Source organism: Amblyomma maculatum, chromosome 5, assembly GCF_055883805.1.
Source record: "Amblyomma maculatum isolate TAMU_Amacu chromosome 5, ASM5588380v1, whole genome shotgun sequence".
NCBI classification, from domain to species: Eukaryota; Metazoa; Arthropoda; class Arachnida; order Ixodida; family Ixodidae; genus Amblyomma; species Amblyomma maculatum.
The window spans coordinates 85,477,235-85,504,438 of NC_139348.1; the positions used below are offsets into that span (position 1 = coordinate 85,477,235).

The 27,204-nt window shown below is 44.3% G+C and overlaps 1 protein-coding gene across 1 annotated transcript in view; it reads right to left on the reverse strand.

Annotated features, from left to right (window-relative positions):
- Window positions 1-4,061: 4,061 nt before the first annotated feature.
- The window catches only part of LOC146188625 (uncharacterized), a 67,208-nt gene continuing 44,065 nt past the window's right edge, over window positions 4,062-27,204 (reverse strand). The window contains exons 3-6 of the mRNA XM_084605092.1: window positions 21,608-21,633; window positions 21,112-21,173; window positions 8,562-8,685; window positions 4,062-4,173 (exon numbers count right to left, since the gene is read on the reverse strand). Coding sequence (XP_084461218.1) covers window positions 4,062-4,173; window positions 8,562-8,685; window positions 21,112-21,173; window positions 21,608-21,633 — 324 coding nt within the window. The remainder of the gene's footprint in view (window positions 4,174-8,561; window positions 8,686-21,111; window positions 21,174-21,607; window positions 21,634-27,204) is intronic.

A 27,204-nucleotide genomic window follows, 5' to 3' on the forward strand; every position in this document is an offset into this window, starting at 1 on the left:
TGGAATAAAGTTTCAAATTCAAGGTCAAACCCCTCGAGGATGCTGGTCATCCTGTTTCCGTGCAGACGGCTGTCTTGAAAGGCTTGCATTCGCCGGTAAGGAAACATGAAAAGAGAGAACCTGTACTCGGAAATGCAACGGAAGTTAGACAAGAAAACAAATACGCGGTGGCGCTTTACGTTCACCGCGTATCACATGACATAAAGAAGACAGCAAGGAAGTTTGGTGTAGGCATCGTTTTAACGGCACCTCAAGAACTGTCGTCTCTGCGCACGGGTTAGCCAAAAGCATAAGAAACCGGTTTCTAGCATCAAATATGCAGCTAAGTTTGTTCATTGAAGAGTAATACCCCTGTCAAGCGCGCAAAATAAAGTGCACTTACGGCGAGTGTCACTTACGAAAAGTGCACTCTATTGCTGCTAAACAGCGTAACATAAGTGCACTTGCCAAAGTGTGCACTCAGGTCGGAGTGCGTTCGCAAAACAAACTTCGAGGGCTGAGCGCGTAGCCTCGCCGGCAGAAATTTCTTCGTCAAAAATGTATTATGTAATAAGATATGTATACAAGTTGATTTTGCGTGTTTTGTACATATTTTCATTTGATGAAATGTTTTATAAAATAGCGACGGGCAAAATATCAAATAACAAAAACGTGACGTAACCGCGTACGCAACTTTCACATTATGCGTGGCGCGCCACTGCGGCTACGCCATTTTCAGTTAGGGAGCGGTTGTTATTGTTCATGGTGTTCGTTGATAAGGGGTCCACGAATCATGGCCCGGTGTCAAAGTTGAAGCATTTTTTGAATGTTTTACTACTTTAAAAAGCAGTTCCCTGAACTTCGCGCTTGAAGGTTCCAATTTCTTTTTTAAAACATGTTTTTCAGTAGCTAGTTTCGTACCAATGAGTGCTTATGCGAGTGCACTTCGCTTTCCCGTTTAGCACTGCGTAGCGTAAAGTCTCTTTCAAGCTGCGAAGTGCACTCCGCGGAAGTGCACTTTATCTTGCACGCTTGACTGGGGTATAAGTATTCTTTACGAAGTTCATCTAAGCTGTGGCCTCGTCTATTAGAGCAGACTGGCCGATGCCTTAATTACCGTTAATTGAAAGACAAGAAGAAGAAATGGACATGGGCAGGATATGTAGTGCGAAGAGAGAATAACTGATGGTCGCTGAGGGTAACAAACTGGATTCCAAGGGAAGGAAAGCGTAGCAGGCGGCGGCAGAAAGTTAGGTGGGCGGATGAGATTAAGCAGTTCGCAGGGGTCAAGTGGATGCAGCTAGCACAGAACCGGGTTAAGTGGAGAAATATGGAAGAGGCCTTCGCCTTGCAGTGGGTATAGTCAGGCTGCTGCTGCTGCTGCTGCTGCTGCTGCTGCTGCTGCTGCTGCTGCTGCTGCTGCTGCTGCTGCTGCTGCTGCTGCTGCTGCTGCTGCTGCTGCTGCTGCTGCTGCTGCTGCTGCTGCTGCTGCTGCTGCTGCTGCTGCTGCTGCTGCTGCTGCTGCTGCTGCTGCTGATGATGATGATGATGATGATGAAAGACAATGCATAATTTCAATCGTTAAAGTCTAAAAATCTCCTTAAGCAAAGTTGGAGCTGAAAATGCCATCTAATTGATTGGAAAACCAAATGTTCTCGGCTGCTCTAAACACAACTAGAAAGATAGCTTATTGAAGCGTTATTCAAGGTTAGGTACGGATAAGTGCGTGAGTGAAACGTCGGTTGTTCTGTTGCAAAAGAAAGACACATTTTTAAACGTTAGTTACTTTTGTTGATGCGCCTGGCAAATTTTCATGTTTTTTGTGTCGTACAGTACGCCCAGAATATCTTGGTTCAGTTTGTTTTCAACCCAATTCAGTGATTAACTAGCATTTAGTTGGACATGCGCATTATAGAGGTGCTTGATCTTATATTTTGTTTTTCACTTCCAATTCTTTGCGCTAAAGCAAATTGCAAATCATGACCTACCAACTGGCCGAGAACTCTGATTTGTTCAAGGGCATCCATTGAACTCTTCTCATTCCACACTTTACCTATTTTATATCTTTTTCTGATGAACGTAGAAGTTGAAATTAAAGAAAAAACTGAATGCGGACATAATCTCTTGGTTCTCGTTTCCTGTGTTCGTCAGCTTGCCGCCCCGTAACATTTGGTTGTAGGTGCTGGGTACGCCCATCATACTTCATTTCCAGCCCGGAGCTTCGGTGTCGTGTCTGCTTCTGCCTTCATCCGCGGATTCCTGGAAGGAACCGCTTCGTAGCTCCCCCGGCTGCCGGATCGGAGAGGACCTCGCCTTTTCACCGTCCCGGCCACAAGACAAGACGAAGGAAGAACGCTGCGAAATAGTTCCACTGACCCGAGACGTCACACATAAGGCCACAAGACACGACGAGAGACCCAATCGACCAGAGGACCTTACTGACCTGAGATGATGACCAAGGACCCCAAAGACCCAAGACACTACCACACATGAGGATATAGCCCTTGCACATGTCATGCGTTGCGAGCCTGGCCCTAGGCCATTGAATATTGGCTACCCGTGGCCCGAAATCGTCCTTCGTCAGGCGTCACCCTGGGATCATCGTTGTTATTGTTGTGCCCTCAGATAATGGCACATACCCATGATGGCTATTAGCCACATGTGAAACCAGCAGTAAGAGAGTTACGCTTTTAGATATTAGAATAAAAAACTTATACACTGTGATACATGGTAGAAGGCTAGTACAGGAAACCACAATAGGTGATGCGAGACATAAATGTTCAGGCAAGCACCAACCGTTGCTTGAGCTTCGTCGTCTCTCTATGTAGTCCATCGTCGTCCTCTTCAGTAGCATATACGTAGCATTACCCTGGCAGAAAAAGCACAGTCCCGGTACGTACTATGTCGGGGAATTACAGCTGGAGTGGTGCGGCTTCAGGCGAGCGCAATGAACGATTTCTGTACGTGGCATATCGAACTGTCGGTGTAGGTGCACAGGGTGACCTCCTATGTCACGGAAGTGGCTGGCCATAAAACATAGTAGCAGATTGCGTAGCGCGGAAAGAGCTTTTCACACAGCCCAATTCTACGAGCTGGAGCCCAGATCAAGACAAGAAAGTCCGGATAGTAGTGGACATCCCGATGACGAGAATCGTGGCGGCGTTTTTGAGAGTTTTGGGAGGAAGCCTGTCGGTGGCGAGCAATAACACGGGTGCCGTCAGCTCGGGGTATGGCGTCACGAACATAGAAACTTGCATTAGCGGTGGGAGGCAGTACACTGTCAAACAGAAGAGAAGGGTCACGGCCGAACAGAAGATAGAAGGGCGAGTAGCCCATTGTATCGTAACGGCAGGAATTATGCGCCAAGGTTACAAACGGTAAGGTAATATCCGAAACACGGTGATATGCCGATGCATACACTGATAGCATGTTCGTGAGCGTGCGATGGAGGCGTTCGGTGAGGCCGTTCGTTTGTGGATGGTAAGCGGTGGTGAAATAGTGCTTAATGGAGCAGTATTGGAGAGTTTCTTTGACTACTCGAGCAAGAAAGCAGTGACCATTGTCAGTGAGCAGTTGCCGTGGAGCATCGTGGAGCAGAATAACGTCGTGGAGGAGAAACGCAGCCATGTCAGTTACAGAGCTGGTGGGTATCGCTCGTGTAACGGCATAGCGCGTAGAATAGTCCATAGCCACTGCAATCTATTTATTCCCCGAAACAGACAGAGGGAAAGGCCCGATGAGATCAACGCCAACTCGGGAAAGGGGGTCTATTGGGATGTCAATCGGCTGTAGCGATCCAGCAGGCACAACCGAGGGTTTCTTCCGTTGCTGACACCTGTCACAAGAAGCCACGTAATGAGGAACCGAGCGGTAGAGTCTTGGCCAAAAGAAGCGTCGGCGGACGCTGTCGTACGTACGAGATACTCCAAGATGACCCAAAGTGGGCGCATCGTGCAGCTGCTGAAGAACGGTGGCACGCAGGTGGTCCAGGACTACGAGCAGAAGCTAAGCGCCGACTGGTCGCATATTGCGCACATATAAAGTGCCATTCTGGAGCGCATACAAAGCAACGGACTAATGTTTCAGAGGTCAAAGATGGACAGCACACAGTGGCCATCGTCACACTCGCTTTCAGGAGGTGGATATACCGGGTTGCGGAGCAGGCAATCGGCATCAGTGTGTAGCCGGCCGGACCTGTGGACGACACAAAAGGTGTATTCCTGAAGACATGGCGCAATACACCGGAAGACGACCAATAGGGTTTCTTTAGTGAAGAAAGCCAACTTAAGGCGTCGTGGTCGATAATGACGGAGAACGGGCGGCGAAGCAAGTAAGGGTTAAGCTTTGCAATGGCCCACACGAGGGCTAAACACTCACGTTCTGTGATTGAATAATTCCGCTCAGCCGCTGAATGGAGGTGACTGGCACAAGCAATGACGTAACTGCGGCCCGCCTGTTGGGCTAGAATGGCACCAATACCGTGATCACTGGCGTCGGTGCGTTATGACACGCTAGTTATGACACGCCGGGCTTCCACCTGCAAGCTATTTCAATAACCCCGCAATAAAAGCAATTGCCAGTGCTAGATTTTGGTAGGGAAAACTGCGCAGAGTAGTTCTTCAGAGACTCTATGTGGCTCGCGATATCTCAGCAATGGCACGGAATACCATTGGTATATACTAAAGGAAGCGATAAGTATTCTCGCAGCTTAAAAGACGAACGTCAGTAAAACAAAATTGAAGGCACATTACAGTAGCTTTCGCTCACACTCTAGGCTGGGTCTTCTTTCAAACATGGTTTCCGTTTTCACTGTCCCATCACACCACAATATTATGTGTATAGAAAGATTAGCTAGTATTATATATATGTAAAAATTGCAATACGATTTCACACTTCAAATATCTTTAACGAAAGGGGCATGATTGAATTTCGGTGCCTTTCTTTAGGCGCGCATTTGTTCACTATATAAGGTCGCGCAGGTAAGCAAGGAAACAATACAGGCAGCTACGCCCTTTTCGAAGAGCATTTGTGAGGAATACCTGAAATGATGCATCATATTTTATTTTCATTGCTCTCGCATTTTGTACTACAAGAACGTTCATTTTTCAATAGCAGGAAGTTTCGTTTCAGTTGGCCCTCAAGAGCAAGTTTGACGTCTCTCATCCTCCTCACAGTTTACTGAAACATTCTCTGCGCGCGGGCTTTAGCTTTGAGGTTATTTACACCAAAGGTCGTATCGCTGCAGTGGAGTGTTGGAGTGCAAATGAATTTTAAAATTTAAAATTTATTGCAAATAGAGCCAAAACCAAAATTAATTTTATAATGTGTTATAACCCCGGTATGATGCAGGAAGTGAAGTTAATCAGAAAGGTGCGATGCAGTGACCACAGGATGTTAATGTTTCCAACTGATTTGGACTTGAGAATGCAGAAAAGGTGAGTGAGGAAAAAGTCCATCAACAGATTAGCGGTAATGATTAAAATAGAAGATTTCAGGTTCTCACTGTAGGATATATACTCAGTGCTAACCGAGGTAGCCGATCTTACCGTAATCATTACTGAGTGGATGCTAGAATTAGTCGATAGAATTGTTAGAGAGGATACCGGGATACTATCAAAGAAGGCGAAAGGGTTCATTCAGAAACGTCCAAGTATGAAAGCCTCCAACCCAGTACACTGGATATAACTAGCAGAGATATCAAAGCAAATCAGCAGTGGCAAGGTGGCCGCCTTAAGGAAGTATATTACTGGGAAAATTGAGCATGCACTAAAGAACGGTCGCAGCCTGAAAGCGTTTAACAGGAAATCAGGCATAGACAAAAATCAGATGTATGCACTGAGGGACAAGGCTGACAATGTCATTACTAACATGGACGGGATAATCAAGGTAGCCGTGGAGTTCTATACAGATCTCTACACTAGCCAAAGTATTAAGGACAACAATGAAATTGGCTGTAATGAAGAGCAATGAGACCTTCCGCCAGTAACGAAAGACGAGGTTGACCAAGCATTAGAAGATATGAAAGCGGGAAAGCAGCTTGGGGGGGTCAGGTAACTACAGATTTGTGAAGGACAGGGGTGATAACGTGCTAGAGAAACTGGCCGCCCTGTATACGCAATGCCTGATGACATCGAAAGCACCGGAATCATGGGAAAACGCTAAACCTAGAATAAATAACAAGAAAGGGGACGCTAATAACTTGAAATATTACAGACCAGTCAGCTTATTATCAGTTGCGTACACGGTATTTACCAAGGTAATAGTGTATAAGATCAGGACAACCTTACATTTTAATCAACCAAATGATCAACCCGTATTTCGGAAAGGTTACTTTACCATCCACACTCTGAACACTATAAACCAGGTGATGGAAAAAGTGCTCAGAATAGAACCAGTCCCTATATATAGCATTCATTGACAACGAGGAACAATTTCATGCGATCGAAACCTCAGTGGTGAGGCAGGCATTTTGAAATCAAGGTGTAGGTGAGTCGTATGTTAAAGTACTAGAAGATATCTATAGTGGATGTGCAGCCCCCTCACTTCTACATAAAAAGTGAGAAAATTCCAATTAAAAAAGAAGTTAGCCAATGAGACACGATCTCCCCAGTGCTATTTACAGCTTGCTTAGAGAATGAATTCAAAGGTATGGAATTGGAGCAGTTAGGTTGAAGTAAAATATATCAGTAATCTGCGATTCGCTTACGACATTACCTTATCAGAAACTCAGGGGACCACTGCAACTAATGATAAATAATCTAGACAGCAGAAGCAGAAAGGTAGGCTTAAATAGTAATATGCAGAAGACTAAAGTAATGCTTAGTGTCCTGGGAAATGAACAGCAGTTGAGAATAGGTAGCGAAGCGTTGGAAGGCCAGGTATATATGTTTACTAGTGCAGGTGGTGACCGCGAATACGGACCACGAAATGGAAATAACTAGAATAAGATTGGCTAGGAGCGCATTTGAAAGGTACTCAAACATTATGGCTATCAGCTTACCGGTACCACTGAAGGGGAAAATGTATAACAGTTGCATCCTAACGGTACTCACCTATGAGGCTGAAACATAGCTGGTAACTAAAAGGGCTGTTCTTAAGTTGAGGCCAAACAGAGCCATGGAACAAATAATGTTAGATGTAACGTTAAGAGAGAGGAAGCGCGCAGAGTGAGGTAGAGAGATAACTCAAGTAACTGGCATTCTAGTCGAAAATTAAGATGACGAAATGGGCATGGGCAGTACGTTTATTTCAAAAAGAGGATAACCAATGGTCTCTAAGAGTAATCTATTCAATTGCAAAGGAAGGTAAGCGTTGCAGTGGGGCGCAGAAATTTAGCTAGGTGGATGAGATTAAGAAATTCGCAGGGGTCAAGTGGTTGCAGCTAACGCAGGACCGGGTTAATTGGAGGAAAATGCGACAGGCTTTCGCCCTGCAGAGGACATATTCTGGCAGATGGCGATTAGGCTAATATGGAGTCCCGCTCGCCATTGTAATGCCATATTAGCCCATTACCTTGCATACGTTTTGTACGCGGCCCTACTATGACAGAGCTTATAGGCTGTGATGGTCCTAAAGTGGACGAAGCCTACTTCTTCCTTCGGATTAATTGTTGTTACATTCTCAAACGACTTTTACTAGCTGTTTTGAACGACAGCTTTTTTTTTTGCCGGAGAGGGGACCAATGCAATGGGATGCGATCATGAACTGAAAATATGAAGGAACTCATGCAGTTCTGAAGGAACCACGTGCATCTTCTTTTACTTGATTTTGATTTTCAAATATTTTGTACCATATTCTAGGAGGCATTTCATTATTTAGGGCAGTTTTAGAAACGAAGGCGAAATAAGGTACAACCTGAAAAACCTTGCAGGCGATTCGAAAATTCTTCTCATGTGTCATTTACTTGTACACGTTATGCACAGAGGACGACAGTAAACCGAGCGTTCATCTGTGTTCAACAGTGACACAGGGTGCTGTGTTAAAATTCTCCTAAGCAGGTATGGAATTCGGTGAGCATTTGACAAATAGTTTGCTGAGAATATTGCTTCGTGTTGCCATTGTTGATTTCGATTATGTTCTGCAATTCGGAGCTTCTGGTGACATTTGTATACTTACTTTAGAGAAGATCGATTTCAATCTTATCAAAATATTTTCTTTGTCACATAGACTGTTTTGAGTAACGGAACCCTGAAAATAAGTGCTTTGTTTTGTTTTCTATCATGAGTAGATTAAAAACGCCCAAATACAGTATACTAAACCTGGGTAAATCGTTAAGCATCTCCGGGAAAACACACATCTTATTTCAGCAGAAAACTATAAGAAATCTAAAAGAATATTGTGCAACCAGGGTTTTGAACCTTGGCGCGAAGCTTACAAAGTATAGCGGCTCAATCAATTGAAGTATTTATGTAAGTTACCAGAGGGCAGATAATTGCTGTAACGATAAAAAGCTTGGAGAAAAAATGATTTTATATTCCGCTTACGGCAAGGTTTTCATTATTTAGAGCTCAGCTCGGTGTTTTGTGAACTTTTTAACTCGCATTGCTGAAACATTCAAGCTGCATAAGATGAGGTATAATTACACAATTTGTCTCTGATACTCACTCTTCTCGTTCATGATATTGTCCCCAAATATAAAGCACGAAGTCGTTAAGGATATCACGGGGAACTCGCCCACATATGGGGAGTCCTTGGTTTTATTATGGTCTGAAAAAAGGAAGAATAAAACGTCCGGGACTTATTTCATTTGCGACCTACAATTTTATGGGTGTGCGACAAATAAAACCTTTATCACTTGTAAGCGGGTAGAGGAAATATTCCAAAATGATTACATACGCACGAAATTTAAAATGCCCACTGGTCAATTTGAGCACTCTCTCGAAATTAAATGGGTACTGCGCAAAAAGTAAAATAACTTTAAAGCATAACCGCAGTATACTTACCGATATATATTAGAATTTCTCCAGCTCACTCCCTAATACCCTGCACTGTAAATCTGTTTGACATTTAGAGCACTGCGTGTATAATTTTAATTTCTCTTGGCAACACTTCTCAGTTTAGTGGATGAATATTTTTCTTTAATAACCGTGTTGTTACTAATGGGGGATATTTGTAGCGGCTGTTCTGCTTCTGCAACATTTCAGCGAAGTATGCAGTTCACAACAAAAACAGCGCTTTACCCAGAACGCTACCCATGCAGTCTATTAAAATTAATAGTTGAATCGTTGTTCTATACCAACGTTCTTCTGAAGCATACTCAGGCTGCTAAACTGCTTTGAAGGGAAATATTGCAGTGTGTATTTGAAGTGGTTGAATTTTTTGGTTTGTTAATGTTTAAAATATTTAGAAAGAAACTATACATTTTAGTCAAATAAGAGACGAAAAAGGATGTGATTTGTCTTCTTTTCAGCAACGTATTGTCTTCTGGTAAAGTCAAAAGCAGTATGCATCTTACGTTTGTATTTTTTAAGTGTCCCTGATGCAGTGATTAACACAGAGGCCTGTATATTTTTGCCATCCTACGAGATCAAAAGAAAGGTGCAGAATAGTAACAAATTGTCATCGAAGCACCCCCTCAAGACGTACGTAGTTGTTAAGCCCTATAACATGGCTGACATGGTCTCGTATAAGTTTTCGCTGAACTAAAGCGTAGCACATGCGATGTTCGCGTGCTAACGGCACAAATAGAAGAACAACTTCACCAGCGTGAAGCCAGCTATGCTGGGTCGTGTTTTAAATATAGGTAATAATTATTATAAATGCTGCGCTTTTTCTAATATAAGTTTAAAAGATCTGAACATATGACAGCGTATGCCATGTAAAAGCTTTTCTAGATGGCTACTAGCGATAGCCAGTCCCATTTAACTAGCAAATGAAACCTAGCCATCAGCAGCATATATGAGCTCCCTAACCAGTGTTTCACAGTTGAAATATAACTGTAAAGAATCCAAAGCACACCGCTGTCTCACTGCGCTTTCGTTTCAAGATATCGTATTTTATCTCAACTGACATATGTTTGCGGCACACGTATCGGCATCTGTTGTAAGAGTTATACCAGCAATATCGGTTCTTTTAGGGATAAAACAACATTCAGGAAATATATTTTGATAGTTACCTGTTATTTTTATAATCAAAAAGTTCATCGTTCCTCTGTGCATTTGAACGGCATATCATGGGGTGGTATTATAAAATGTATCCATTTTGTTACATTCATCTTTCTAAGTATCTTAGTATCTTTCCAAAAACTGATGATACCGCTTTCGCTGTTTGAGATTTTTAAAATTTTTTTTTGTTGGTTCAGATCTTGCTTAACGAAAATATTTTTTTTAAATAATCATACCGCTATTTTTCTCACAAACGCCGTTTTTGACGATATTGGTTTTCTAAAAAGTTTCGCGCTCCCTGAGATAACATGTAGTTGTTTTCATGCACTGATTGGCAAAGTATTGGAAACTCACGTGCAATACTTCGCTCCTGGTATTCATTTTTGTAAAGGCCACATGCATTGTCGAGCGTCTTCACGATTATTTTTAAGTAAGTATATGTATTTTAGAATAAATGGCATTCATATCTTTAAAGTGTTTTACAGGTAGAAATACGTTCTTAACCTAGCTAGTTTCCCATTCCTCAAACTGGATGGCAGTAAGGAAAGATAAAGGTATGTGATGGGCATTTAGGACCTCCTCTACAGTAGATCCCACCGCAAATACAAACGAAGTAATAGAAAAATACTCCGAATGGAAGTAACACCGATATACGGACTCCGTAATTTACCAAAAAGCATTTGACGCATTCGAAGACCAGCAGTCATGTGGTCATTGCAAAAGAGGGTGTAGACGAGCCATACATGATAGTAATTGCCATCATCATCAGCCGGAGTATACCGGGGGAGGCCTTCACCCTTTAGAGGGAGTATACCCTCTAAAGGGCGAAGGCCTCCCCCATACGCGTCCGATAACTCGGCCCTGTACTTGCTGCATCCACTTGACCCCTGCGAACGTCCCAACCCATCGGCCACCTAACTTTCTGCCGCCCCATGCTATGACTTCCTACCTTTGGAATGCGATTGGTTACCCTAAGCGACCGTCGGTAGTAAGTTTTACGCAATACATATCCTATCCATGCCCACCTCTTGGTTTCCCCTAGAATCTCATTAAGTGGAGTTATTTCTCTGACCCACTCTGCGCGCTTCATATTTTCTAAAATTACGCCTACCGTTTCATAGCTCTCTGAGTTGTCATCAACTGAAATAAAATCCTTTTCGTTAGCCTCCATGTTTCAGCCCCATAGATTTGTACAGGTAAGGTGCGATTGTTGTATACTTCCCTTTTGATCGACGCCGCTAAGCTGCGAGACATAATCTGCAAATACATGCTAAACACGCTCCATCCCAATTTTATTCTCTTAGTTATTTTTGTTTTATGGTCTGAATCTGCGGTTACTACCTGCCCGAATTAGACATATGTGCATACAACTACCAGTGTTTCGCTAAATATTGTTAACCGCTGTTCCTTCTCGAGACTATTGAACATTATCTTAGAACAGTAGCGTGGCTTTAGGGCTTGTTGGTCCATAGTTCCAATACACTATATCGCAGCAGAAGACAAGGACACAAGAGACGGGAGACGAACACGACGAGCGCTAACTTCCAACAAATTTTAGTCTCCTGAAGCATCATATTTATACGCAAGAAAACGAATGACATGCGCCAACAGCATCAACTCATTTGAAAAACGAGCTCTTTATCTGAGAAAAGAATGGAAGGTGTAAATCCTGAGTAATCAGTTTTTATCCAAACTTGACAAGGCTGTTTCCAGCCACCTAGACAAGTGACCACGGCTCACTTGAGCCAAAGGCTCATAGCATTTATCTATTATAAAATAAAATTTTAAACCGCTTGTTTTAACGTGCTAATTGCTCAATAATAACTGCATTAGATTTTTAGATATTAGCTTCACCTTTCACGCTCATCACACATGCTGGGCCTACCAGCAGCGTAGCAACAAGTCGATGCTGCCATATCACTTCGCTCATTCAAAACTTGTAAAAAGAAGTACTGTGAATTTATGCTTTTAAAATGCTCACGAGAAATCTTGTCCGCACATGATGAACGATATTTTGCAACAGCAGTCCAAGAGGCTGACTAATGCCGGGTACCACGCCTGTTCTGTTGTTGAAAAACTTATTAAGAAAAAAAACCCAGAGAATCAATGTCACCCAAATTTGGTTCTGAACAGAAAAACGTTGTTGTGTTACCATATCTACGGGAAATTTCCCACAATTTGAAAAGAATTGGTCAACGAGCGAATGCTACCGTCATGTTCTTGGCGCCGAAAAAACTTCCAACGCTGTGCAAACTGGGAGAAACCAACATCAACTAGGCACCTGAGGCCCTACATCACGTGCGGTGAAGGTGCTGTGTACAAATATCCCCTGTGATGCGGGAAACACTATATCGGCCAGACGGGGAGATGTCTGAAGGAGCGCCTAATGGAACACGATCGCAACGTTGGAAACGGACAAGGCGGATCGCTGGTAGATCACATTCTCGCATGCAAGTCAAAAACCTGTAAGCCTTTCTTTGATAAAAGTTTGGTAATAGGAAAAAGCAGAGAGAGGGTAATGCGCGAAATCATTGAAGCCGAAAAGATAAACAGTTTATGATGCGCGTGTGCAAGCACATCTTCCATTCTCACCTAAGATAAAGAGCTCCTTTTTATATGGAATTGATACTGCTGGCACATGTGATTCCTGTTTGCTTGCGTATAAATGTGATGCTTCAGGAGAATAAAATTTGTTGGAAGTTAGCGCTCATGATTTTCGTCTCTCGTCTCTTGTGCCCTCGTCTTTTGCTGAGCTATAGAGTATTGAAATTATCGTAGACTTCTGCATATTGATTTTTAAGCCTACCTTTCTGCTATTTTCGTCCAGGTCATCAATCATTATTTGCAGTTCATTCTCTGAGTTACTTAGCAAGGCAATGTTATCTGCTAATCACAAATAGCTGAGCTATTTCTGTCAACCCTTTCCCTAAATACTCCCATTCCAAATCTCTAAATACTTCCTCTAAGCACTGTGCATTTCGTGTATCATTTCCTAACACCTTTTTCTTTGGTCATTTTGTTACTTTCTTTATACAACTCTATTCTTGCTTTGAAGGCACTATATATGTCTTCCAGTACTTTCACATACGGCTCGTCTACAATCTGATTTGGCAATGAATGTGTGACTGCCGAGGTTTTTGCAGACGCAAAAGGTTGTTCGCAATCATTCAATGTATATATAAGAGCTGGCTATTTTTCCGGATTTTTCAATCGCCTGGTTGATGGTATGAATATGATCGATTGTAAACTTTCCGAAAACATGCTTGAGTTTCATTGATTGAAATAAAAGACTGTTCTATTTTTGCTAGCGATTACCGTAGTAAACACCTTATATGTGAAAGATAATAAGCTGTCTGGTCTGTAATTTTTCAGTCCGCGTCCACTTTATTAAATATTAAGTTAATGTTAGCATTCTTCAATGATGCCTGTATCAGCCTGACATCAGGCATGGCGTATACAGGGTGGCCAGTTTTCTTAGCACGATATACCACATCCGTCGTTCAACAAATCTGTAGTTACCTGATCTTCCCCAGCAGCTTTCCCTCTTCTCATAGTTTATAAAGCTTTCTTAACCTCAATCTTCGTCACTGCCGGAGCATTTCACTGCTTTTTTCCTCACTACTTCGGCTAGTATATAGATCAGTACAGAACTTCTCGGCTACATTGACCATCTAGTTCATATTTGTAATCACATTCATCATCATCATCATCATCATCATCATCAGCAGCAGCAGCAGCAGCAGCAGCAGCAGCAGCAGCAGCAGCAGCAGCAGCAGCAGCAGCAGCAGCAGCAGCAGCAGCAGCAGCCTGACTATACCCACTGCAGGGCGAAGGCCTCTCCCATATTTCTCCAATTAACCCGGTTCTGGGCTAGCTGCATCCACCCCTGCGAACTTCATAACCTCATCCACCCACCTAACTTTCTGCCGCCCCTTGCTACGCTTCCCTTCCATTGGAACCCAGTTTGTTACCCTATGCGACCATCGGTTATCCTCTCTTCGCACTACATGTCCTGCCCATGTCCATTTCGTCTTCCTAATTTCCGCTAGAATGGCGGTAACTTGAGGTATTTCTCTGACCCACTCTGCACGCTTCCTATCTCTTAATGTTACCCCTACCATTTTTCGTTCTATAGCCCTCTGGGTTGTCCTCAACTTAAGTAGAACCCTCTTGGTTAGCCTCCACGTTTCAGCCCCATAGGTGAGTGCATGTAAGATGCAACTGTTGTATACTTTCCTCTTGAGCGATACCGGTAAGCTGCTAGTCATAATCTGCGAGTGCTTGCCAAATGCGCTCCATCCCAATCTTATTCTTCTTGTTATTTCCTTTTCATGGTCCGGATCTGCGGTTACTACCTGCCCTAAGTAGCCATATTCACTTACTACTTCTAGTACTTCGCTACCTAATGTAAACTGCTGTTCCTTCCCGAGGCTGTTGAACATTACCTTAGTCTTCTGCATATTGATTTTCAAGCCTACCTTTCTACTTTTCCTGTCTAGGTCATCAATCACTATTTGCAGTTCATCCCCCGAGTTGCTTAGCAAGGCAATGACATCAGCAAATTGCAGATTACTGAGGTATTCTCCATCTACCCTTATCCCTAACGGCTCCCATTCCTAGTCTCTGAATACTTCCTCTAAGCAAGCTGTGAATAGTACTGGGGAGATTGTGTCTCCTTGCCGAACACCTTTCCTTATGGGAATTTTGTTACTTTCTTTATGCAGAATTATGGTTGCTGTGCAGCCACTATATATATCTTGCAGCACTTTCCCGTATGGCTCGTGTACCCCTTCATTTCGCAATGCCTGCATCACCGCCGAGGTTTCAACTGAGTCACCTTCAAAAATATGGATGGCAAGCCCGTTTCTTTATTTAGTCATATCAATAGAAAAGATCGTCATCCCGACACTGAAACAATTCGCTGTGCCGAGACGGTGTTTGCCATTGTGATTCTGTGAAATTACTTCTCCAAATGTGGTTTTGGATATTTGGTGGCTCAAGTTTGGTTCTTCTTCGTCGCCAACAAAGAAGACATAACTGAATACAATGTGAATGACAATTTTTGTAGTAAATATGGCAGTCCGCTTTAACTTATTGAATAAAAGAGACTTACACCTAACTACTGCAGTAGTAGAGAGATAGGGACCCTACTGCTACACTCTACAGCTCCATAGTTCTGGCTACTACCCTGGAGCGCATGCGTGATTAATAGTGTCGCGTGTCCCCCACAGATAAGTGTCGGCGCCTGGAAGCCGCTTCACCGGACTGCGGCATGTCAGGCGCTTGAAAATCAGCGATACCTTACGGAGGAACGTGTCAGACGGTGTGGAAAAGAAGTATTGCCTCATTGGGACTCACTAAGTCAAGGAATAGTAATATTATACGGATTGAATATTATTCCGTCGCTGCGACACTGCACATACAATGCCAATAGGTCAATGAAACATCAACGCACGTCACGCTCGCATTACCACACTCGCACTCAGTCTAATCTTATTCACCATGCCGGCCTCTAGAGAAGGGCTATCATTAAATGTGATGGCCGTGCAGCGTTTTGTTTTTTGACAATTTCCTTTCAGTGTAAGAGCCTAAAGACTAACAAGTCTTTTTAAGTTACCTGTGCTAAGAGAGTTATATAAAACGAAGCACAAAACACGATGCACCTTACTACGGCACAAAAGATGACAGAAAAACAAGAGTTCCAACCCGAAAGCATACATTGTAATAATATTGTGAGCATTGTGTGGCGCTTCATCTTCCACACTGCTGAACGTGCTGCTTCATCTTCATCCTGCTCCCTCTTGTAGATACCCATCGTCATCGCGGAGTGTGTTTGGCTGCAGTGTGCGACCAAGGCTTCAGGTCTGTAATAAAGCCTGATTCCCCAAGTCCGACCTTCGCGTTACCTTACACGTGGTGGAGGTGCGCCTTGATTTCCCCGCTGCTTCGTCACCTGCATCCACCTGGAGCTTCGTTCTGGCCGCCGTTTGACCCCGACCACCATCGTCATGACACAAGAGGGCCACTCCGCTATTCCGGCTGCTACCAACTCGACTCCAGCTCCCCTTGCCACTTGGACTGTCAGTAGCCGTCAGCGCGACCCGCAGATGTTCGCCGGTCTCCGCGGCGACGACGCTGATGACTGGCTCGACAGCTACGACCGGGTCAGTGCTTTCAACCGATGGGACGATTCTCTTAAATTAATTAATGTGTCCTTTTATTTGACGGATGTGGCCAAAACGTGGTTTCTAAATCATGAGTCGACGATTCCGGACTGGGCTACCTTTAAACAAAAGTTACGCCAGATTTTCTGCGCTCCTACTGTTCGCACGGAGTCCGCCAAGAAGAAGCTAGAAGCCCGACTTCAGCGGCCTAATGAGACCTACACCTCTTATATAGAAGATGTACTTTCACTTTGTCGGCGCATCAATGACACAATGCCAGAGGCCGAGCGGGTTCGGCACGTCCTTAAAGGTATTGGGCCACTCTCCTACAACGCCCTGGCCGTGCAGAACCCTACCACAATCGATGCCATCATATCCACTTGTCAACGCCTTGACGAACTACAGTCAATACGCCTGCAGCCTGATCCCACTTCATTTGGTTTCACTGCCGAAGCTGACCTCCGTGTGCTTATTCGCGAATTAATTCGTGAAGAGCTCTCGGCTCAAGGTAATTTGTGCCGCCCTGCATCTGAGCCACATAATTCAAGTGCCGGCCTGCGTAGCATTGTTAAAGAAGAGCTGGCCTCAATGACCTATTCCCCGCCAACATCGGTCGCTCCTACCATTTGTCAGGTGCCAACGTACGCCCAGATCACGTCCTTGCCGCCCGCAGTTGGAGCGCCTACGCCACCGGCGCCTACCACTGCTCATGTCGCTGCATTGGCACCACCTGCCGCAGCGCCGACATACTACCCCAACTGGCGCCCAGCCCGCCCTGTGTGTTATTACTGCGGGTACCGAGGCCATATTTCCCGCTTCTGTCATCGCAGGCTCCAGAATGAACGCCGCGGCTACGAATCATTTGAAGCAGACTACCCTCCTCGCTTTTCCGGCTCTAACCACCGTTCATTCCCCGATTATCCCCGACGTTCATCACCCCCGCCAGAAAGCCCCGCTCCGCCTGCTGGTTACAGGCCTTCAAGACGCCGTTCTCTTTCGCCTTTTCGCCGCTCAGCCTCGCCTCTCCGTCAAGCTTCTCTGACGACCCCCCGCCTGTCGGAAAACTGACCACTGCAGTTTTAGGAGGGAAAACTGCACTCTTCGGCCATCCCAAAAATCCTCCGGAACGTCCCTGGAATATTATTTTAGTGCGGGTTGAAGGATTATCTGTTGAAGCTTTGGTTGACACGGGCGCCGCTGTTTCTGTAATACACACTGACTTGTGCTCCCGCTTGCGAAAAGTGAAAACGCCTTATGATGGACCTGAACTCCGTGGAGCTAATGGTGCAATAATTCGGCCTTCTGCTAAGTGTACTGTGCGAGTTTTTGTTGACGGTGTCCGCCACCATGTACAATTTGCCGTGATGTCACCGTGCGCTCACCCAATTATTTTAGGCTGGGATTTTCTGTCTGCCGCATCAGCCAGCATTTCGTGTCGCGACAGGATCATTTACATGAACGAGAGCGATCCGTCTTCTGAACATCCCGAGCCCCGTTATCGCCTGCTTGCCGCTACTAACTCAGTGTTGCCCCCTGGATGCGAACAACTTGTCGCGCTTACTTCTGCTGACATTGATAACGGAGATGTGCTAATCGTGCCTTCTGATCGCCATCTGACCCGCGGAATCGCGCTACCACCAAGTCTTGTTCGGTTTGAGCATGGCACAGCGCTTGTCGCTGCTTCGAACACTTCCCCAGAGCCCATTGTGCTGACTAAAGGGACATGTTTTCCTTGTGTCCTGGACATTCACCCGGTGTCCCTCACCACCCTTACCGCCCCCTCTTCCTCACCAGCAGCTTCTTCCGATGCTTCTCTCTGTGTTCTCTTTGGCACCATCAATCCTGACCTTCCTGCGACTCACCACCAAGCTTTGCAGGAATTACTTCGAAAACACCAAGCCTCCTTTGATGTCACTTCTCCGACCTTGGGCCGAACGTCTTCTGCACAGCACCGCATTATTACAGAAGGTACTTCTATTGTTAGCCGCCGCCCTTACCGTGTTTCCTTATCAGAACGTAAAATCATAGAAGATAATGTGAATGATATGCTCCGGCGAGACATTATTCGGCCATCAGCTAGCCCCTGGTCATCTCCGGTCGTCTTGGTCAAAAAAAAGGATGGGTCCGTGCGTTTTTGCGTTGATTACCGCGCACTTAACAAAGTCACTCGAAAAGATGTTTACCCTATGCCACGAATTGACGACTCCCTCGACTGTCTTCAGGGCGCCGAATATTTCTCCACTTTGGATTTGCGTTCCGGTTACTGGCAGATACCGATGCACGAAGCCGACAAAGAAAAAACAGCATTCGCTACTCCCGATGGGCTTTACGAATTCAATGTCATGCCTTTTGGACTTTGTAATGCCCCCGCTACGTTTGAGCGCATGATTGACACTGTTCTTAGAGGACTTAAGTGGAAAACATGCTTGTGCTACCTGGACGACATAGTTATTTTCTCTGCGACTTTTTCTGATCATTTATGCCGCCTTGATCAAGTATTAACGTGCCTGGCATCCGCCGGTCTCCAGCTGAACACAAAAAAGTGTAATTTCGCCAAGAAAGAAATCAAGATCCTGGGCCACCTCGTCAGCCGCGATGGCATTCGACCCGACCCTGACAAGCTTGCTGCAGTTTTGAACTTTGCACGCCCTCAGCGGACTAAGGAACTACGCAGTTTCCTTGGCCTGTCTTCGTACTTTCGCCGTTTCATTCGAAATTTCGCTACCATTGCTGCACCGCTCCACCGCCTCCTTACAGACCGTACTACTTTCAATTGGTCCGAAGAATGCGAAAAAGCTTTCCAAACCCTAAAGAATGCCCTCACTTCGGACCCTGTTCTCGCTCACTTCGACGACACTGCTGCCACCATTCTTCACACCGATGCCAGCAGCCTCGGTATCGGCGCCATACTTCTGCAACGTGATACCGCTTCTCGTGAAAAGGTAATTGCGTTTGCCAGTCGAACTCTAACACTAGCGGAACGCAACTACACCATCACTGAGCAAGAGTGCCTAGCCGTCGTTTGGGCAGTTCAGAAATTCCGCCCCTACCTCTACGGCCGCCATTTCACGATCGTTACCGATCACCACGCTCTGTGCTGGTTATCAACCCTCAAAAATTTGACTGGACGCCTGGGCCGTTGGATTCTGCGTTTGCAGGAGTACCACTTTGATGTCATATTCAAATCGGGACGCAAACATCGAGATGCCGATGCTCTTTCCCGCTGCCCGCTATCAGAATCGCCACCTAGTGCTTCCTCGAGCCTTCCTGCGTGCACCCTCGACGTCCCAATGTCGTCCAGAGCCCCAACCTTAACCTGTGCTACTCTTGCCGCTGCTCCAGATCGCTACGCCATTATTTCAAACCAGCGAGCAGATCCCTACTGTATTTCCCTAATCAACCTTCTCACCGGTGCTTCTCACCCTCCTACCGCTAGGATGCGCAGGCAACTCCAAAAGTTCAAACTTGACAACGGCGTGCTCTCCCGTTATATTTATTGCTCCGAAGGCACCCGTTGGGTCCCCGTTATTCCGAGAGCGCTTCGCACCCGTATCCTGGCGGCTTTCCACGATGATGCTACAGCCGGTCACTTAGGCTTTCATAAAACTTACCACCGCGTGAAAGCCCGTTTCTTCTGGCCAGGCCTCGCCTCAAGTGTGGCAAAATACGTCGCCTCTTGTCTGCCATGTCAGCGCCGCAAACGGCCCACTTCTCCTCCTGCTGGCCTACTACAGCCGCTACCTTGCCCTGCTACTCCTTTTGCCGTTGTTGGCATAGACTTATACGGGCCACTTCCATTGTCCGCACGAGGTAATCGCTGGATCGTCACCGCCGTCGACCACCTAACACGCTACGCTGAGACCGCTTCCCTGCCTAATGGCTCAGCACATGAGGTCGCGACCTTCTTTTTGGAATCGCTCGTACTGCGCCATGGGGCCCCTCAAGTGCTTCTCAGCGATCGTGGTCGGACATTTCTGTCGAAGATTGTAGCCGAAATTATTGAAGCCTCAACCACACATCACAAATTGACCTCCAGCTATCACCCGCAGACCAATGGGTTGACTGAGCGGTTCCACCGCACGCTTTCTGACATGTTGTCTATGTATGTCGACCAGGACCACCGAAACTGGGACGTAATACTTCCTTTTGTTACGTTCGCCTACAATACGGCTGTACAGCGGACCACAGGTTACACCCCGTTTTTCCTCGTTTACGGCCGTTCTCCCGCTACCTTTCTTGACGCCTCTTTTCTTTCTACACATGCCAGTTCCTCATCCTCTCTTCCTGACCAGTTCCTTTCCCGAGTGGCCAAATCACGCCGGCTTGCTCGCGTCAACACGGAAGCTAGCCAGGAAGACCGCAAGTACCGCTATGATGCAACCCATCGCCAAGTTTCGTTCCGTCCCGGCGACGAGGTGCTACTTTGGACCCCATTACGCACTCCTGGCCTTTGTGACAAGTTACAGCACCGTTACATTGGTCCTTACACAGTTCTTGCAAAAACCTCCCCGGTCAACTATCGCGTCTCCCCTGTTTACCCTCCTCCGGACTGTCGTTACCGTGGCACTGAAGTTGTCCACGTTTCACGTATGAAACCTTTTGTTCGGCGCATTCCTGCGGACTAATTGCGGCCAGGCTGGCCGCTTGAACTGCGCGGGCGAAATAGTGTGAGCATTGTGTGGCGCTTCATCTTCCACACTGCTGAACGTGCTGCTTCATCTTCATCCTGCTCCCTCTTGTAGATACCCATCGTCATCGCGGAGTGTGTTTGGCTGCAGTGTGCGACCAAGGCTTCAGGTCTGTAATAAAGCCTGATTCCCCAAGTCCGACCTTCGCGTTACCTTACAATATAAGGAAACACTCACCCAAGAGACTAATGAGATATTTTCCGTTACTGTTAGTAATGTTGAATTTCATTCCAAGAGACCTAAAACAAATACGTGATAAAGATTACCATTATGAAAAAGCAGTGCTTTTTCCCCACATGTCCGAAGTGCTAGGGCTGTAATTGAAAACAAAACACATACAATTTGTGGAAGCCTCAGGAGAATTATGCAGTTTAAGGCTCCATAAAATTAACTCCATAAGCGCTCGAGTTCCTGTTCTGAAAACTTTTTTAAAGTAGACATTCAATGTGTAAGCAGCAACCTTTCGTCCTTTAAAAGCGCACCCATGCAAAAGCACCACTTTGTGCAATGTAATCATCTTGAGGCTATTTCAATTCCTAAGTAACTAATAAATGTATATTTAAGTGCATTAAAAGCCACGCTGTCCAAGTTCTCCTCAAGAGCTTTGTTATTCTCGGCCTGCATTTATATCTTGCGTGCACATATAGAAAAGACGGCATGGAAATGTACGCACCTCCAGCTCCACGTTTGATACCTTTCCTGAAAAAAATATTTTTTTTATTAAAGCTTAAGAGCATCTATATCACTCGTGAAAGCTCGGAACTGTAACCACTTTTCGCACTAAAATATATTCGCGTGTCCGTGTGTACATAGTGCGCACAAAGAAAACTGCTATATTGACCAGCGCTTCCTGGTTGATAAAACAGTCGCAACTGAATAGATTTTCATGACATGTAACGACTCATTAAAAACGTTGTTCGGCTATATTGAAAGTTCAAGCATTAAACATCAGCAGATTGTTTTCAAATTAAGTATAGGGGTAAATTATTTTACAGTAATAAAAAGCTTTTCTTAATAAGTCAACTTGCAAAAAAGGCCGAAACATATTATACATACTTAGAATTTATACATGCACTCTCACTAAGAATCCTATAATGAAGAGTGCACACAACGTGCCAGTTATTGAGAAGTGACTGACGACCGGAAATACTTAGTAGATAATTTTGGTGTTTGTATTTAATGTCGAATTAGAGAGGCAACAAATGTTCTACCTTGCAGTTGCAAAATACAATGCAGAGAGGAAAGAGAGAAGAGTAAAGAAATCAGCGAAAAGATTGAATGAATGGTTGACTGACGATGTTTTGAAGAATATAATATTCCTCGCTACGCCAAAATGCAAATGTAGCTTTAGACACATAATATCAAGGTTAATTTTAAAGGCCTCGTGGTTTCAGCATTTATTTCTGCAGTTGAACGACGCTATTTGCGCCCAGAGCACAAACGTCGCATTTTACATGCAGGAATTGGTTCTGCACCAACTGGAGACGCAATGAAGCAAAACATAAGCGAAGCAGCGTTGTGCTGATCGCGCAACACTGGAAAGTAAAAACATTAGGTGTTTTATTTCTGACCATGGGGGAGCAACACCACTGAAAGCACATTTTCCCGCTTTCCAGAAGGTTATCCTATGCTTATGACGTTACTGCCTACTAGGGCGCCATCAGCTCCAATAAAATAAACACACGTTTGACGTTTTGGTACCTTTATTGTACAAATCAACAGTTGTCAACAGCAAAGACTATAACAAATTTTCAAATGCCACACTCTGGATTAGTATAAAATATTTATTATGTAAGTGTAAAATGCCTTGCGTATAATAGTACAAACACACACTATCGAAACTATGAGGTAGACGGTGGATATTCTGAAGGAAAACTCAGGTCCCCATTTTAAGAACATATATTCTGTGAAACAAATCTAAATATGCCGTACATACTCAAAAAGAAACTGACAAATTGGTTTCCCGGCGCACTTGTTGAGAGAAGCATTTTAGTTTAAAACTTCTATTGGTACTAGCGTCCGCACTTTTGTCTAGAACGCTTGAAGGGGCAGCTTTTGAAACCACAAGCGACGCATACCGATGAAAGGTAAATATTCACAGCGCTAACAAACAGACACTCGCAAACAGACACACAGGACAGGCGTCTATTTGTGAGTGTCTATGAGTGCCGCGATTGCCAATGATCTCCAGTAAAGGGCACTGTAGGCCGCGAAAACAAACACATCTCGGTTCCACGGGCGATAAGCCTAGGCAAAGTAAAAGGATCGCTTAGCGGTGCACAAACACAAATCTACGCGCCTGGGATAGCTGGTAGTGCCTTTTTATTGCCTTATACTGGATGTGCTGCATTTTCCAAACCATTGCAGCAGTGGTTGCGGTCATAGAATCTACCGCTAAGCATCTTTTACTGTTCACCCAGATTTCCAAGCCCCTGCACGTCCCAAGTACCTGTACTTCATTCAGTTTTCCTGCAAGTTGGTCTGCGCCCCGCCACGTGTCAACGAACGCGAACTGAATAGTCATCTTCGAGACGTCACCTTCCGGAATTGTGCCTTCGCTGAAGCGCCTGCGCGAACTTCCTGCTTGCAGCCTTAAAAGCCATCGCCTCTTGTACCCCAGCTTCATTTCAGCAGTGGTTGCGGTCATCGAATCTACCACTAAGCATCTTTTACTGTTCACCCAGGTTGGTGCCTTTACTCTCTTGTTCTTTAGTCAACCTAGACTTGCAACCACTGCTGCTGCTAACTCTGTTTGCGTCGCTGTGTACTTTATGCACCTTTTTTCACGATGCCAGCCAATGCCGAACTAGCAAAACAAATAGAGAACTTGGAAGCTATGTTTGAGATCAGGATGAGTGAACTAGTTAATCAACTGGTTGCAAAGGTAACTGTCAAGCTTCAGGAATCTGGAGTTGACATGAGTGGATTGAATAAGGAAGTTTCTGACATGGATTCTAGCCTCACGCTCTTGCATGATATGGTGGAAAAAGTTCAGGACACTCAAGCTGAACTTTGGGCTGCTAACAAAGCTCTCAAAGTCGAAAACGAAATGCTTAAAAATCGCATCGCTAATCAAGATCAATATTCCAGAATCAATAACATAGAAATCAAAGGTGTCCCGTGCACACAGGGCGAAGACTGCGCTGCTATTGTGGCGTCAATTGGAGAGATAATTAGCTGCCCTGTTGACGCTTCTGACTTGGATATCGTTCACCGGGTCCCTGCACAGTCAGGGCAGAACATTATTGCTAGATTCATTTCCCGCTCCAAAAGAAATGACTTCTTGGAAAGGGCTCGCAAGGCACGGCTTGACACTGGTAGCATTGGTTTCTCAGGGGAAGCAAAGCATCCAATATACGTAAATGACCACCTGACCATGGAAAACAAAACCTTCTCACTAAGGCACGCGCACTCAAGAAAGAAAAGGGATGGCTGTATCTCTGGACGAAAAACTGTCAAATTTTGCCACGTAAGTCAGAGAATAGCCATGTCTTCCGTATTAAATCTGAGTCCGATCTGTCGATCTTCACCTAAGATTGTGTACTTTTTTTCTGCCCATCTCGTTCATTAGGATGGCTTCGTACTTCACGCCTTCAAACCTAAAATCTTATCTTTCCCCTTCTTGTAGATCTTTAATTCATTATAATGCACGAAGTCTAAGAAACCATTCGGACGACATTGCTAACTTATTATCAGCTACTCAACACCAGTTCTCCGTTATCTGCGTCAGCGAGACTTGGCTGTTCGAAACAGACAAAGAACTATACTCGTTACCTTCTTATAGAGCAGAATACTGCCATCGTAACGACAGCGCTCATGGCGACACAGCAATCTTTATTTCTTCTAGCTATCATTATCGTCGCCGACTGGATCTAGCTCTTGTAGTGATAAACTGTGAATCTGTGTGGATTGAACCGAATGAATCTTTCTTTTCACGAGATAAAAAAAAAATTAATCATTGGTTGCGTATATCTATCACCCTCGTCTCCTGTCAAAGATTTCTGTTCAGCTTTACACTCAGTCTTAAGCGCGTTATCTATGGAACGCAAAAATGTAATTATAATGGGAGACATCAACATTAACACATTAGACCCCAACTGCCCTTCACATAAAGATTACTTGGATGTTTTAAACACTCATGGTTTTGAAAATCTTATTACCATTCCGACACGCGTTTGGGCGAGTGGTTCAAGCTCACTTATAGATCACGCCTTATCCAACCTAATAACCGCCCCCGACGCAGGTGTCATAGAGGCTGATTGAACTGATCACTGCCCTATTTTTATTCAGCTGGATAACTATGTTAACCAGGCTAGGCATACACTCCGCATTAAAAAAGCACTGAGTGCTGCATTATGCCTTGAACGGATTGCCAGTGTTGACTGTTCAGTAATCAAGGTCATTGAAGACGCTGATAATGCATTTAACCAGTTCTTTCTTATTATCTATAATGCTGTTAATCTATGCTCCACTGTATCTATGCGCAATAAAAAATATTCAGCTCCGATTAATCCCTGGATGTCTTCCAGCCTATTAAACAGTTTAAGGAAAAAAGATAACCTCTATAAAAAGAGCCAAAAACAACTATTCAACATGAGACTTCTAGTACGCTATAAGAATTATTCTAATATATTAAGCATGCTCCTCTCAACAGCTAAGAAAAAATACTATGAAAGAGAGTTAAATCTAGCCGGAAATGACGCTAAAAAGTGGAAAATTATTAAAGCATTCCTAAACAGAACCACCACAAAAGTTCCCATATCTGCAATTTCTTCAGGCGAGAAAACATTTAGCAACCCGGTAGACATTGTTGAAGCGTTTAGTGACTCATTTGATTTACCATCAGGTAATTCTAACATTGCTACAAGTAATACATTACAACGATCTCCCCATAGCATTTTCTTTTTTCCTGTGTCACCTGACGAGATCTGCAAAATAATACACAATCTGAACGACACCAGTCCAGGTCTGGATAATATGCATTCTTCTCACGTAAAGATGATTGCTCATCTCATTTGCGTTATCCTCGCTCACATTATTAACCTGGTGTTCAAATCCGGAATTTTTCCTACTGCGTTGAAAAAGACTAAGCTCCTTCCTATCTTCAAAAAGGGAGATAAGCATAACATTTCCAATTACCGCCCTATAGCTAATCTGTCATTTTTCAGTAAAATCATCGAAAAAGCCATTGTTGTCCGACTAAATACCTATTTATCTAAATTTGACATTCTCTCGCCTAACCAATTTGGTTTTAGATTAGGATTCTCTACTGAATTAGCTGTGATCGCTCTCACTGATCAAATTAAATCCGTCATTGATGCGGGTAACATCGCTGGTGCATTATTAATCGATCTCTCCAAAGCATTTGATTCCCTTAACCATACTATTCTATTCAATAAGCTTGACGCTATCGGAATAACTGGGCCTGCCCTTACTCTAATCAAAAGCTATTTATTCGAAAGAAAACAAGCGGTATTCATATCAGAGACATATTCAAAATACAAGACCACAAACATTGGAGTTCCGCAAGGTTCACTTCTTGGTCCTCTCTTATTTTTATTGTACATTAATGACCGCCCTGTGCGCCTTAGTAATTCTAACTGTTTTCTTTATCCAGATGACACCATCATCTTAACCTCGGGTTCACACATAAACATGGTGGTTGAAAAACTGAATGCTGATGCAGACAATATATTAAGCTGGTGCCGGGTTAATATGCTGTCCATTAATGCATCCAAATGTAGTTTTATAGTTTTCAGCTCATCTCATAAAATTATCTGCGAAACCCCGTCTGTTAACATCGGCTCTAACTCTATTTTTGCTTCTGATCATGTGTCATTTTTAGGTGTGGAACTTGATAAACATGTAAAATTTCGGACTCACATCACATCTATTTCTCGTAAAATGGCTTATGGCATTAGAGTGCTAATTAAAGTTCGGCCGTATTTTGATATTCCTACGCTCATTTCTCTATATTACTCGTTCACCCACACTCACATTCAGTACTGCATTTCATCTTGGGGAAACACGTACCCTTCGCACTTATCTTCCCTACAAATTATCCAAAATCAAGCTATACGCATTATTACGTATAGTCACCGCTCGGAAAATGCCCTTCGTTTGCTCCAATCACACAATATTCTTTCTGTGAAGAAAATAATCGACTAAAGTTTATGTATCCTAATGTACAAATCTGTTAGAGCTACTTCCATTCTCACTAACCACCAATGATCAAATTCCGCGTCGTACGGACACACGTTTCGCCAACAA